Source organism: Mauremys reevesii, linkage group 8 (assembly GCF_016161935.1).
Source record: "Mauremys reevesii isolate NIE-2019 linkage group 8, ASM1616193v1, whole genome shotgun sequence".
Lineage (NCBI taxonomy): Eukaryota > Metazoa > Chordata > Testudines > Geoemydidae > Mauremys > Mauremys reevesii.
The window spans coordinates 71,279,013-71,292,906 of NC_052630.1; the positions used below are offsets into that span (position 1 = coordinate 71,279,013).

General features: G+C 44.6%; 1 protein-coding gene across 3 annotated transcripts in view; it reads left to right on the top strand.

The window, feature by feature from the left end:
- Positions 1-13,894, top strand: part of DPH5 (diphthamide biosynthesis 5) — a 31,375-nt gene that overhangs the window by 208 nt on the left and 17,273 nt on the right. The window contains exons 1-4 of one of the 3 annotated variants that reach the window (XM_039485842.1): positions 116-183; positions 295-407; positions 7,582-7,706; positions 12,239-12,347. In XM_039485842.1, coding sequence (XP_039341776.1) covers positions 12,318-12,347 — 30 coding nt within the window. In that variant the 5' untranslated portion in view covers positions 116-183; positions 295-407; positions 7,582-7,706; positions 12,239-12,317. Of the gene's footprint in view, positions 1-115; positions 184-229; positions 408-7,581; positions 7,707-12,238; positions 12,348-13,894 lie in introns of those variants that run through there. The other 2 variants (XM_039485840.1, XM_039485841.1) reach the window with 2 other exon arrangements.

A 13,894-nucleotide genomic window follows, 5' to 3' on the forward strand; every position in this document is an offset into this window, starting at 1 on the left:
AGGGCCCGGAGGGAGGGCACGTTACAGGGGAAGCTGCTTTGCCCGGGGCGGGGGCTGCTTTGCCCGAGGGACATGAAACTGCCCGGTGACCCCCTAGAGGGGACTGGGCCTGATGTCTGCCCAGGGTCCCCGCTGATCCTGAGCTCTGCAGGGGAAGAGTCTCCCTGGTGTTCCCCTGCGGAGGTAGCCGGGTACCATCCCTCTGACACCTGTTTCCTTCTTGTGGCAGGTCACACTCAGGAACTGGCTTCTGGTCCACTCCTGGGATTAAAATGCTTTATCTGATTGGACTAGGGCTTGGAGATGCCAAAGACATTACCGTGAAAGGGCTGGAGATTGTAAAGCACTGCCGCAGAGTATACCTGGAGGCCTACACGTCGGTCCTCACTGTAGGGAAAGAAGCACTGGTAGGTTTACGTGCCCCTGAATTGAAAGTCTTTACTGTGTTATTCCCAAAAAGATATTAACGGGGATGCAGGGAATTGTGAATCAGTAACATCACCAGGAAAAATAATAAGGCAACTCCTCAGAAGAAAGAATAGTAAAGCATCTTTGCAAGTGTAAATAGGATCCTGACAAACCAGCATGCGCATTATATGAGTAACTTGCCTCTCTAGCTTGTTAATCCACAGGAAATCCCAATATTTCAACATTTGTTTTCTTCCTAAATTGGGACAAAGTCCAAATATCAAAATTTTTTGTGGAACAGAAAGTTAGAAAAATTTCAGTTTAGAAATGCTTAAACATTTCATTGTTTAACTGGAACTTTTTCGGTGGTGCTTTAGTTAGTACTAGGGAAGTGTAAATTCAAGTGTACACTGCTTTGTCACACAATAACTGACCTGTGTGGACCCTGCTGGTGCACATTGAAAATCACTGCACTAGGGATCTTTTAAACTTGTTTTCTGGTGACCCAGTTGAAGAAAATTGTTGATGCCCGACCCAACAGAGCTGGGATGAGGGGCTTGGGGTATGGGAGGGGCTTAGGGCTAGGGCAGAGGGTTGGGGTGCAGGGGTGAAGGCTGTGAGGTGGGGCCAGGAATGAGTGGTTCAGGGTGTGGGAAGGGGCTCTGGGCTGGGGCAGGGCATTGGAGTGCGGGAGGGGGTCATGGCTCAGGGCTGGGGGGTGCAGGCTTGGGTGGGGCTGAGGATGAGGGGTTTGGGGTACAGGAAAGGGTTCTGAGTTTGGGGGGGTTCGGGGCAGGGGATTACCACAGGTGGCTACCAGTCAGCAGCACAGAGGGGATGGTAAGGCAGGCTTCCTGCCTGTCCTGGCGCCACGAACCGCGCTGTGCCCTAGAAGCAGCCAGCAACAGGTCCAGCTCATAGGCGGAGGCACGCAAGCAGCTCTGCACAGTTGTTGCTCACAGGCCTTGACTCTGTCCTCCAGCTCACAGGTCTTGACTCCGTCCTCCAGCTCCCATTGGCTGGTTCCCGGCCAATGGGAGTACAGAGCCAATGCTCGGGGCGGGGACAGCTCATTGAGCCTCGTGCCCTGCCTAGGAGCTGGAATTGCTGCTGGCAGCTTCCGGGGCGCAGCGCGGTATCAGAACAGGTAGGAACTACTCTGCCTTAGCCTGGCAGCACTGACGATGGGACTTTTAACGTCCTGGTCAACAGTGCGGACCAGAGCCACCGTGACCCATTGCCTTCCATTCCGCAACCCAGTGCTGAGTTGCATCCCGCAGTTTGAAAACCCTAGTGCACATTATGTAGTGCTGTTTGAAACGGGACTACATTAACATGTACCAAAAAAAAAAACGTTTAGTGCCCATAAGCAGGGTACACACAGGCCAGTTAGTACACGAAATGCTAGTGCACACTAAAATGTGTACCCCTTTAATGTGGACTAATGTATTGTGTTCACAAGACCTTAGTTTTGGTCTTTTGATTGTTAAACTGTATCTGCCTGTGGTGCTGTCAGTGCATCATGGGAGATGTAGTCTAGAGCCCAGTCCGTAGGAGCAAATGATGGTGTAAAATACCTGAACTACAGCTCCTGTGAGGCACCACTGCACTTAACACAGATGTCAATTCAACATTAAACCCCCTGAAATGAAATGTTTCAGTTTGTTGATTCAGGTTTACTCTATCCCAGAAACAAAATATTTTGTTTAGATTTTCCAAATGGAAAACCTTGGCAAAATTGAAATTTTCCTATGGAAAATCTTGATTTCGATTTCGTTTCTGCAAAAAGAAAATTCCCAAGCAGCTCTACATGTTAAATACAAAATATTGAACAAAAGAATGTAGCTATTTTAGTCTTTCTAAAAGCTTTTCATGAAGTCCCTGATATGATATTGTTAGAAACATATAATATTCCTAGGGTGAGAGGCCTTCTTGAGGCTCTGAAACTGGTTAGGAGATGGAAAACAAAAAATAGGAATAAATGGCCAGTTTTTAAAATGAAAAAGGGTGACCCATAGGATATTGCTGACCAAGTTAGAAGTAGATGACACCTGGAGACTGGCTGCTTAATGGCGTGGAGGGAAATCACTTAAGAGCAACAATACAGGGAATCAGAAAGCTGTGTAGAGATGAGGACTCTGGCCTGCAATGGATTGCTAAAACCATCCCATATCCTGGGAGCAGCTCCAAGGCAGAGGGCAGGAGCAGCACACTACCAGCAATTGGTAGCCTGCGGGGCAGCTGCCGCACAGGGAACTTAGGGGAGCTGCCGTCCCACCTTGGTTCCAAGCTCCCACCAGCTAGCTCCAACGTGCTGCTCTTTCTGCAAGCAGAGGACAAAGGTGGCTGCCAAACAACATTATATGGGAGCATTCACAGAATCACAGAATGCTAGGGTTGGAAGGGACCTCAGCAGGTCATCTAGTCCAACCCCCTGCTCAAAGCAGGACCAATCCCCAGACAGATTTTTGCCCCAAATCCCTAAATGGCCCCCTCAAGGATTGAACTCACAATCCTGGGTTTAGCAGGCCAATGCTCAAACCACTGAGCCATCCCTCCCCCCATGTTCTCTCATTAAACACTGTTAGCCAGAATGACTTTTAAGTGAGGAGTTACTGTATTTGAATCTTTTAGGCAACAGCCCAATTGTTAAGCCGCTCTCCTGGGATATGGGAGATGTGGGAGACCTGGGTTCAGGCCCCTGCTCCAAATCAGGCAGAGCAGGGATTTGCAAACATCCCACATCCTGGTTCTCTCCCATCGCAAGTGAATGCCCTTATAACTAAGCTATTGACTATTCTGGGAGACGCGCACACACCCACCTGAAAAATATCCAGTCTTCACTTGTACAAGGCCCTGATCTGGTAGGTGTGCTGTCAGGCCCCACTGGAGAGATAGGAGGGGAATAATAAGCATGAGTTTTCTGCTAGGATTTAGGCATGAGCTAGGGCTCCGAGCTGCTCATTAGCTGTATGGCAGCAAAAAGACATAAGTGGCTCTGCACAGGCCTACCAGTGGGGACTTTATGCACCAGCTGAGGAATAATTTTGTGAATGTCAGTGGCATGTAAATATTGATCTTGGGTGCCTAAGTACCTTTGTAGGTCTAACCCTGAGTGACTTGCCCAAGGTCACCTATCATAGAATCATAGAATCTCAGGGTTAGAAGGGACCTCAGGAGGTCATCTAGTCCAACCCCCTGCTCAAAGCAGGACCAAACCCAACTAAATCATCCCAGCCAGGGCTTTGTCAAGCCTGACCTTAAAAACCTCTAAGGAAGGAGATTCCACCACCTCCCTAGGTAACCCATTCCAGTTCTTCACCACCCTACTAGTGAGAAAGTTTTTCCTAATGTCCAACCTAAACCTCCCCCTCTGCAACTTGAGACCATTATTCCTTGTTCTGTCATCTTCTACCACTGAGAACAGTCTAGATCCATCCTCTTTGGAACCCCCTTTCAGGTAGTTGAAAGCAGCTATCAAATCCCCCCTCATTCTTCTCTTCTGCAGACTAAACAATCCCAGTTCCCTCAGCCTCTCCTCATAAGTCATGTGCTCCAGCCCCCTAATCATTTTTGTTGCCCTCCGCTGGACTCTCTCCAATTTATCCACATCCTTCTTGTAGTGTGGGGCCCAAAACTGGACACAGTACTCCAAATGAGGCCTCACCAGTGCTGAATAGAGGGGAATGATCACATCCCTCGATCTGCTGGAAATGCCCCTACTTATACAACCCAAAATGCCATTAGCCTTCCTGGCAACAAGGGCACACTGTTGACTCATATTCAGCTTTTCGTCCACCGTAACCCCTAGGTCCTTTTCTGCAGAACTGCTGCCCAGCCATTTGGTCCCTAGTCTGTAACAGTGCATGGGATTCTTCCGTCCTAAGTGCAGGACTCTGCACTTGTCCTTTTGGAACCTCATCATATTTCTTTTGGCCCAATCCTCTAATTTGTCTAGGTCCCTCTGTATCCTATCCCTACCCTCCAGCGTATCAACCAATCCTCCCAGTTTAGTGTCATCTGCAAACTTGCTAAGGGTGCAGTCCACACCATCCTCCAGATCGTTAATGAAGATATTGAACAAAACCGGCCCCAGCACCAACCCTTGGGGCACTCCACGTGATATCGGCTGCCAACTAGACATGGAACCATTGATCACTACCCGTTGAGCCCAACCATCTAGCCAGTTTTCTATCCACCTTACCGTCCATTCATCCAGCCCATACTTCTTTAACTTGCTGGCAAGAATACTGTGGGAGACTGTATCAAAAGCTTTGCTAAAGTCCAGAAATAGCACATCCACTGCTTTCCCCTCATCCACAGAGCCGGTTATCTCATCATAGAAGGCAATTAGGTTAGTCAGGCATGATTTGCCCTTGGTGAATCCATGCTGACTGTTCCTGATCACTTTCCCCTCCTTTAAGTGGTTCAGAATTGATTCCTTGAGGACCTGTTCCATGATTTTTCCAGGAACTGAGGTGAGACTGACTGGCCTGTAGTTCCCTGGATCTTCCTTCTTCCCTTTTTTAAAGATGGGCATTACATTAGCTTTTTTTCCAGTCATCCGGGACCTCCCCCGATCGCCATGATTTTTCAAAGATAATGGCCAGTGGCTCTGCAATCTCATCGGCCAACTCCTTTAGCACCCTCGGATGCAGTGCATCCGGCCCCATGGACTTGTGCTCATCCAGCTTTTCTAAATAGTCCCGAACTACTACTTTCTCCACAGAGAGCTGGTCACCTCCTCCCCATCCCGTGCTGCAGAGTGCAGCTGTCTGGGAGCTGACCTTGTCTGTGAAGACAGAGGCAAAAAAAGCATTGAGTACACTAGCTTTCTCCACATCCTCTGTCACTAGGTTCCCTCCCTCATTCAGCAAGGGGCCCACACTTTCCTTGACTTTCTTCTTGTTGCTAACATACCTGAAAAAACCCTTCTTGTTACTCCTAACATCTCCGGCTAGCTGCAACTCCAAGTGTGATTTGGCCTTCCTAATTTCACTCCTGCATGCCTGAACAATACTTTTATACTCCTCCCTGGTTATTTGTCCAATCTTCCACTTCTTGTAAGCTGTTTTTTTGTGTTTAAGACGAGCAAGGATTTCACTGTTAAGCCAAGCTGGTCGCCTGCCATATTTACTTTTCTTCCTACACATCGGGATGGTTTGTTCCTGCAACCTCAATAAGGATTCTTTAAAATACAGCCAGCTTTCCTCGACTCCTTTCCCTGTCATGTTATTCTCCCAGAGGACCTTGCCCATCAGTTCCCGGAGCGAGTCGAAGTCTGCTTTTCTGAAGTCCAGGGTCTCTGTTCTACTGCTCTCCTTTCTTCCTTGTGTCAGGATCCTGAACTCGACCATCTCATGGTCACTGCCTCCCAGGTTCCCATCCACTATTGCTTCCTCTACTATTTCTTCTCTGTTTGTGAGCAGCAGGTCAAGAAGAGCTTTTCCCCTAGTTGGTTCCTCCAGCACTTGCACCAGGAAATTGTCCCCTACACTTTCCAGAAACTTCCTGGATTGTCTGTGCACTGCTGTATTGCTCTCCCAGCAGATATCGGGGTGATTAAAGTCACCCATGAGAACCAGGGCCTGTGATCTAGCAACTTCTGTTAGTTGCTGGAAGAAAGCCTCGTCCACCTCATCCCCCTGGTCTGGTGGTCTGTAGCAGACTCCCACCACGACATTACCCTTGTTGTTCATACTTCTAAATTTAATCCAGAGACTCTCAGGTTTTTCTGCAGTTTCATACTGGAGCTCTGAGCAGTCATACTGCTCTCTTACGTACAACGCAACTCCCCCACCTTTTCTGCCCTGCCTGTCCTTCCTGAACAGTTTATATCCATCCATGACAGTACTCCAATCATGTGAGTTATCCCACCAAGTCTCTGTTATTCCAATTACATCATAATTCCTTGACTGTGCCAGGACTTCTAGTTCTCCCTGCTTGTTCTCCAGGCTTCTTGCATTTGTGTATAGGCAAGTAAGATAACTCCCTGATCGTCCTGCTGTCCCAGTATGGGGCAGGAGTCCTCCCCTCTTGCACTCACCTACTTGTGCTTTCTCCCGATATCCCACTTCCCCACTTACCTCGGGGCTTTGGTCTCCTTCCTGCGGTGAACCTAGTTTAAAGCCCTCCTCACTAGGTTAGCCAGCCTGCTTGCAAAGATGCTCTTCCCTCTCTTCGTGAGGTGGAGCCCGTCTCTGCCTAGCAATCCTTCTTCTTGGAAGACCATCCCATGGTCAAAGAATCCAAACCCTTCTCTCCGACACCATCTGCGTAGCCATTCGTTGATTTCCACGATTGGACGGTCTCTACCCTACCCTAGTAGGTCTGTGGCAGAGCAGGGTATTGAACCTAGGACTAACTGATCCCAGGGTACTGCCCTAACTACAGGACCATACTTTCTCAGGGAAGCCTTTGTTGCTCCTTTATGCTGTGATCACTGTTATGCTGGTTCTCTTGTTTATACACTATCCTTTGTAGGTGGAGAGCAGAGCTGGAATTGATATCACATTTTCTGTAAAGTCAGACCTTCCTGACCTCAGTTGGCTAAACAACTATGATTTCTATAGCTCCCAAAAATGTGCTAGGTGGCTTACAGAAAAGAAAGACATGACATGTCCCTGCCCTGAAGTAGTTTGCTATCTAATGTAACAATAGTACTTACATAGCATGATGAAACTTGAGTTATAAGGATGTATAGATGTGCAAAATAGTCACTAAGCATTCTAGAACCGAACCAAGTCATGGTTCATATGTGAGGCCCTGATCCTGTAAATGCTTACACATATGCTTAATTTAAAGAACATTTGTAGTCCCATGACTTCAGTGGGATTGCTCATCTCTTTAAAGGTAAGTGTTTGAATGATCAGAGGCTAAATGTGTTATCAACATGCATGAAAAGGTATTTAGCATGCAGAACCAGAATTGGAGGGTGAATCTGAAGTGCAAAGAAACCAAGCATCAGCTGTTGGAGGTCTCATTTCTCTGGGGATACTAATAAAGAATGGTTTCAAGACTGGTTAATTACAACATGATATAAAAATAACTAGGTCATAGCACATTTTTAGTGAATGTCTAATCTATATCTGGTTGGATGCCGCAGAAGACAGATTAAGACAAATGGAAGTCATCACCAGCTGTCTCATTTTGATGTTTTTCTTCAATCTCTAGGAGGAGTTCTATGGGAGAGAATTGATTCTGGCTGACAGAGAAACAGTGGAACAAAAAGCGGATAATATTTTAAAAGATGCTGATCTCTGTGATGTTGCTTTTCTTGTAGTTGGTGATCCATTTGGGTAAGAAAAGGCAATGTTTTAATTATTCTTCTGGCTTTGTCATTTGGCTACTTCTGGCCCTTAACAAATGGGAGCTCTCTCATGTTACCATAATTTTCTTGCTTGAAAAAAGAAACATTCCATTTTCATAATAATAGGAGTGTCCCCCATTCTTTTTCTTGCAGAACTGGCTACATTTGAATTTGATACAAATGTAAATAAATGGCTCACACTTTATTCTCAGTCTTGTTTTGCAGTTCTTGCACCCAAACAGCTTGCAAAACATCCTTATCAGATAGGATCTCAGACCCACTGGCACTCACATAGATATATAAATCTTCCTTTCAAAAGTCAAGCGACAACTGTAAAATTAATTGCCATTATCCAAGCTGCCCTTCATAAAAAAAAATAGTTTTAGATTTTATCAGCGTAGCAGAAATGCTAGGCTTGTTACAAAGTATGGTGCATTTCTTGATTATGTATTAATCATGCTTTGTATTTATAAACCATGCTTTGTATTTTCAGTTGCTTTTTAATTGAATGCTGGGTGTTGGTTGCACACGCTTATGGTATTATCTATTCTAGTCTTTAAGGATGGCTGGGCCATTATAAATGTCTTGTCAGTTTGGTTTATTAAGCGTCCTAGTTCAATTTCTTATTCCTGCTGGAAGCTATAGCCTTTTTCTGTCTCCAAAAGGATGTCCTTCTGCCTATGCAATCAAGCATCATCAATCTGTAATGTCAAGCCATACAAAAAAGCTCTTTGTCTCCAGCTGGTGATCCAAGACTTGTATCACAGCTTTAAGGGGCACAAGGAAAATTAAATCACTGAGCACAGTTTGGTGGGTGAGTGCATTTGGGGAGGGGCAGGAGGTTATAAAGGAGAGGAATAACTTATGTACATACAGACTCTGGGGAAACATTGAGACAATTTTTTTATTCAACTGTGTAGCTGCAGGTGATGCTGGCTATTTAGAAATATTAAAGTAATTATACTTGCAGTGTGCATTGCCATTAGAATCCAGGCTTAAGTTAAGGTGCAGTACCTATACCCTCTTGCGTTGATCCCGAAATAAGTTTAGGCATACAGGCCATATAACTACTGTGTCCATCAAAAAGTAGTTGGCGTTTGTGTGGGGCTCCCCGAGCCTGCTTCTGCAAATGTGTGTACCAATGTTTTTAATGACTAGAAACATATGCTTTTATTATAACATAGTACTCTGTCTTGAAAAAATATAAAGAATTTTCTAAAACTTTTATTTATGTTGTCTAAATGTGTAGGCTTTTAGGCCCCAATTCTGAAGTCAGATCCATGTGGGCAGACTCTAATGCCTGTGTGGAGCCCCACTGACTTCAGTGGGTCTCCATAAGGGAGGATGTAAGGGTCCCCCTGCAAGAATCATATTGGAGAACCATGACCCTAAAATCTAACTCCAGGCAGCTTTGAAGTTAATTGGTGATGTTGATGTTCTAGACCATTCTAGAGCATCGTACAGTGTATTATATGGCCACAATTTTCAAAGTTGGATCTCTAAAGCTAAGTGCTCCCCTTCCCCACCCAAAAGTGGCTTGCTGTTCAGAGAGACTGAGCACCCAGAACTGCTACTATCAATAGGAGCTGCCAGTTCTCAGCATCTCTGAAAAATGGGCCACTTAAGTGCCTTATAATGGATTTAATGGTTTAACTTAGGCACCCAAGTTTAAAAATTTGTTCTTGTTCCTTATAGAAACATTCCCTTTGGGGTGGTCATCTAAACTGTGGCCAAATCAGTTGGAGGTGGGGGGAACGTTGCAAACAAGAAGTGAAACTAAGGCTCTCACGCGAACTCTTTCAGTCTATTAATATGTCAATTTTTGATGCTTAATCTAAGGGAGAAAGTATGGATTAATTTTTAGCAGTAGATATAAAATTTGTAAAGCCAATGACAGACATTAACCATTTATAAGTAGGCTAAAAGAGTCCATGGTGTGTATTTCAGTCAGTGTTTGGACTCTCAGGAGTGTTGAAGGCAACTTACTGAAGAACAGTGTTCTGAAGTTTAATGCACCCTGTTTCAGATGTCTTTTTCTTCCTAATTACTCCAAGCATGCCTGCTCCCTGGGTCTATGAGGTGACTGACTGGTTGCTCCTAGTAACAAAGGGCAGGATTGTCCTATCCTGTGGAAAACCCTGTGTGAGGATGACAGAGGAGCCAGGACACCCCAAAAGTTGACCTCAGAGTTTTCAAGTAATCTGTCCTCAAGAAGGAGAGGTTTAGCTAGTGCAGAAAGGAGGAGGATGGCCTTTCAGCCCCACAGGTAAGGGATGTCCCATCCTGCTGATACAAGGGCACCACACAGAGGGCAGCTACACTGGAATTTTTCAGTTCTTTTCCACCACTGGTCCATTCGCAGTTGTGTCTGCAATATTGGTAGAATGTGTTAATGTAAGGCAACTTTTAGCACCATGTCAGACAATATGGTGACTGAAATAAATGCCCACCTGCATCCAGTTTATGCAAGTGCTTCCATAATTGCTACTGCCTGCGAAGATGCTACTGGTGCTAGACCAGTAGTGTGGAAAGTGGTAGCGTAGACAAGGGCATAGAGGGCTGACTCCCTCAGGCCCCCGGCTGCCATTGGCTGAATCCCCATATGTGAGCACACTGCCTGCAGCTGTGCTGAAGCCCTTGTAGAGGGGCCTAGTGGGAGAAGATGCTGACTGGAGCAGATTTCAGTAAATAAAGCCAGCTGTTCCCCTGATTCTCTATTAGCAGACCCAGAGCCCTTATGCCATGGATCTGGAGAGATGGGGACAAGGCTGAAGAACCAGCCTCCTGCTCTCCTTTGCTCATGGAAGGGTGGGGGGGCATAGGAGAGAGTTTTGCAGTTAATGAGGGAGCTATTCTAAGTCTAGATTACCTTACTGCTGTTCTCCTAGGTCAGGGGTTCTCAAACTGGGGGTCGGGACCTCTCAGGGAGTCGTGAGCTGTCAACCTCCACCCCAACCCTGCTTTGCCTCCAGCATTTGTAATGGTGTTAAATATATATAAAAGTGTTTTTAATTTATAAGGGGGTTGCACTCAAGGGCTAGCTATGTGAAAGGGGTCACCAGTAAAAAAAAAAAAAAAAAACGTTTTAGAACCACTGTTGCAGTCTGTTTCTAGCGGTATTTCCTGATTTCCCATAATTCAGACTCCACTAGTTAATCTGCTGTAGATGAATGAGCCTTTATTATATTTTAAAAAAACCTGACACTTCCTCCCACCCACACAAGCTGCTGCCACAGAAAGTGTCAGTATCTATGCACTTGAGCTGGCCAAGTAGTTGCATAACAAAAATGCACGAAGATTGGGAAATAGTCAGGCCAGGGCTTGAGGGAGCTCCATGAGAATTCAGCTTGAACGACAGAGGATGTCAGGGCTAAAACAACCCTCCTGTGTAATTACTCAGCTCAGCCAGATACTACTACTTTCCCTGTTTCCCTCTGTGGAATGGGCAGCATTGACTGAGGTATCTATGGAGAAAAGGAGACAGTTGAGCAATTGTTCAGATTTGACAGCTTTCTTATTTAAATGCATTGCCACATTTCACATGTAATGTGGAAAGTACAGTACTTCTTAAACATCTTAACATGCACAAGTACCATTTAAAATAAAAATTAATTTATTTTAAATTATTGCAATTCAAAAATAAGACTAACTTGGATCTATTTGTGCTTCTGAGGCTGATCATACTTGGAACTCAAGCCTGCAGTTCCTCCTCTGGGCAAAGCTCCAATTAACCTGACTGAGAGTTTTGTCCAAGTGTGAAGGTGCAGGGTGCATGTTGACTGATGGGTATGTTAAGCCAAATTCAGCTTGTGGTAAGTTTCAAAGGGGATTGCTCCTACTTACTTCTGGAATGAATTTCCATGTTGTTTATATATCCCAATGCATTTTCCCCGAGTCTTGTGGATTTCAGTACATAAATATATAAAAGAGAAGAGTTTTAAAAGCCAAGCTTGGCTTTTTCAAGGTTAGTATATCGCTACTGTATACATGTGTATACAATATGTGTAAATCTTTAAAACATGTTCTGTATACTGTGTAGTGCTTTTTTTTGGAACATGTTTTCACAGGCTCTCAGTGCAAATGTGAGATGGCCTGGTTGCACATTAATTGTAGGAATACTGGAGTTACGCCCAAGTTCTCTGTGCTAAGCTGTGCTGACATTTGCTATTCAACAGACATCCAGCAGACACCTGCAAAAGACAAAGGACAAATGGAACTGTCCTCTTTAAGTTGCCACCAGAAGTTACTTTAAAAAGTAATAAATATGCTACTGTTGCAGTTTTAACTTTGAGAAATTGGGAGCTGTGAAATTCATGTGGATCCCTGTGCTTTTTAGCCCTTTTTTTTTCTACTTATTGTTATGGTAAAGTCAGAGTAAAGTCCTTACTACCACTGCCCTCTTGGCATGCTGCATAGCTTTACTCATGAAGCATTTTAATTTTACTTTCAAAACAAGCTATGTTGATGGTTATGCTCAGTCAGTGTATTTTGTCAATCCAACCCATTCCTTCCTTACCACAGGGCCACAACACACAGTGATCTTGTTCTGCGTGCAGTAAAGCTTGGGATTCCATACAGGGTTATTCATAATGCTTCCATAATGAATGCAGTGGGCTGCTGCGGTTTACAGGTAACTCTTATACGTTCTGTTCTACAATTGTTAATATTAGAATCAGCAATCTCTACCGCTCTGACATTATGGAAGGGCTGTATGAAGCTATCTAAACTTTTAAGGAAGACAGCTATGGAAATTCTGGCCAGTTTTCAGAATGTGTTAACGTTTCCTTTTCAGAGTGTTCCATGCATTTATCATTATGTAACTTAACATTTGGGAGGCAAAATGCCTATTTGCATTGATGTACATGTGAGTAAATGGGTGACAATTCTGGTTTCTCCCCCCTATGAACAAAACTAGACAGTATTTTCTATGTATTTCATATGTAAAGCATTGTGTGTGTATGATGATTGTTTCGCCCTGTCAGCTTACTGTTCCTACTGGTGATCGTATGGTAAGGTAAAGTTGTTATCCCCTTGAGAAATATACTATCAATGGAAATAAAATGGGCATATACATGATTCTGTGTATTATCCCAAACCAAGATTAAAAAATGATGTCAAAAATTTGGCATCAGACACATTCCTTCCCTCCTGAGTTGATCCTCACCTCTTTTTAATCTTCCTGCATGTTTGCCAACAGCTAAAGGATCTTTGATTTTTGTTTTATCAGGGGAATGCAAGGATGAGCCACATACCTGAATACTTTTTTTTTTAGATATTAGCCTGTTGCATGTCCCATAGATTGGTTATTTTGGGCCTTGGAGGCTCAGAAAAGTAGAGACCTGTTTTCTTTAATATTTTTAAATTTGTCATAATCTACTCTGCCTGTCTTGTAAAATCTTCCTTATGTTCCCCTCCTTGCTCCTGTCCCTGTCCCAGTTTCCCCAATCAGAGAATCAGCTGCTGACAGCTACATAGTTTCAAGGGAAGAAACGAAAATAATTCTACTCTGCAAGGCGGAAGCTGGAATATTTTTATTTTATGAATATAGGGAAAATGGGTGTTGGTTGGCTGGAAAACTCACAGGAACTCCCTGACTCAATCGTGGGATAAGTTAGTGTCCAGTATAAACAGCTTTCAAGCCATGTAACTACTATAGGTCTGGTTTGGGGCAGCTTCCTTTCATAGATGTCCAGAAAACTCTCTGCATTTCTTACAGGAAAAATGCTAGGCTAACGTGTTTAGTCGCTAATCATACATACATTAGCTATCTTCAACTTTCCCCTTTGTTACTCTTGTTAATGATGAGCATTTGCAGTGTGCCCAGCCCAAGTCCCCAAGGAACTTGCCATTGAAGGCCTCAGTCCTGCACATGTGTAGGCCCCTGTGAAGAGCCATTGAGGCTGTATGTGAACACAGGGGTCTGCTGATGTGGAGCCAATTGGAGGATCAGGGCGTAAACAAGCGATTAGATGCACGTCCAGGGCGCTTCCATCTCAGAAGGAAGAAGTCCTTTCTAGCCTAAAGAAGGGAGAGCTGCCTGTTTTTAACAGAAATAACGGATACCTCCAAAGTTAGACCTGAAATACTAGCAGCCATATTTCAGTAGTTGCCAGCAACAGCACAGCTGTACCAGTGATATATATGGCATAGGCTTTAGCTTTGAGCAGACTTTCATGA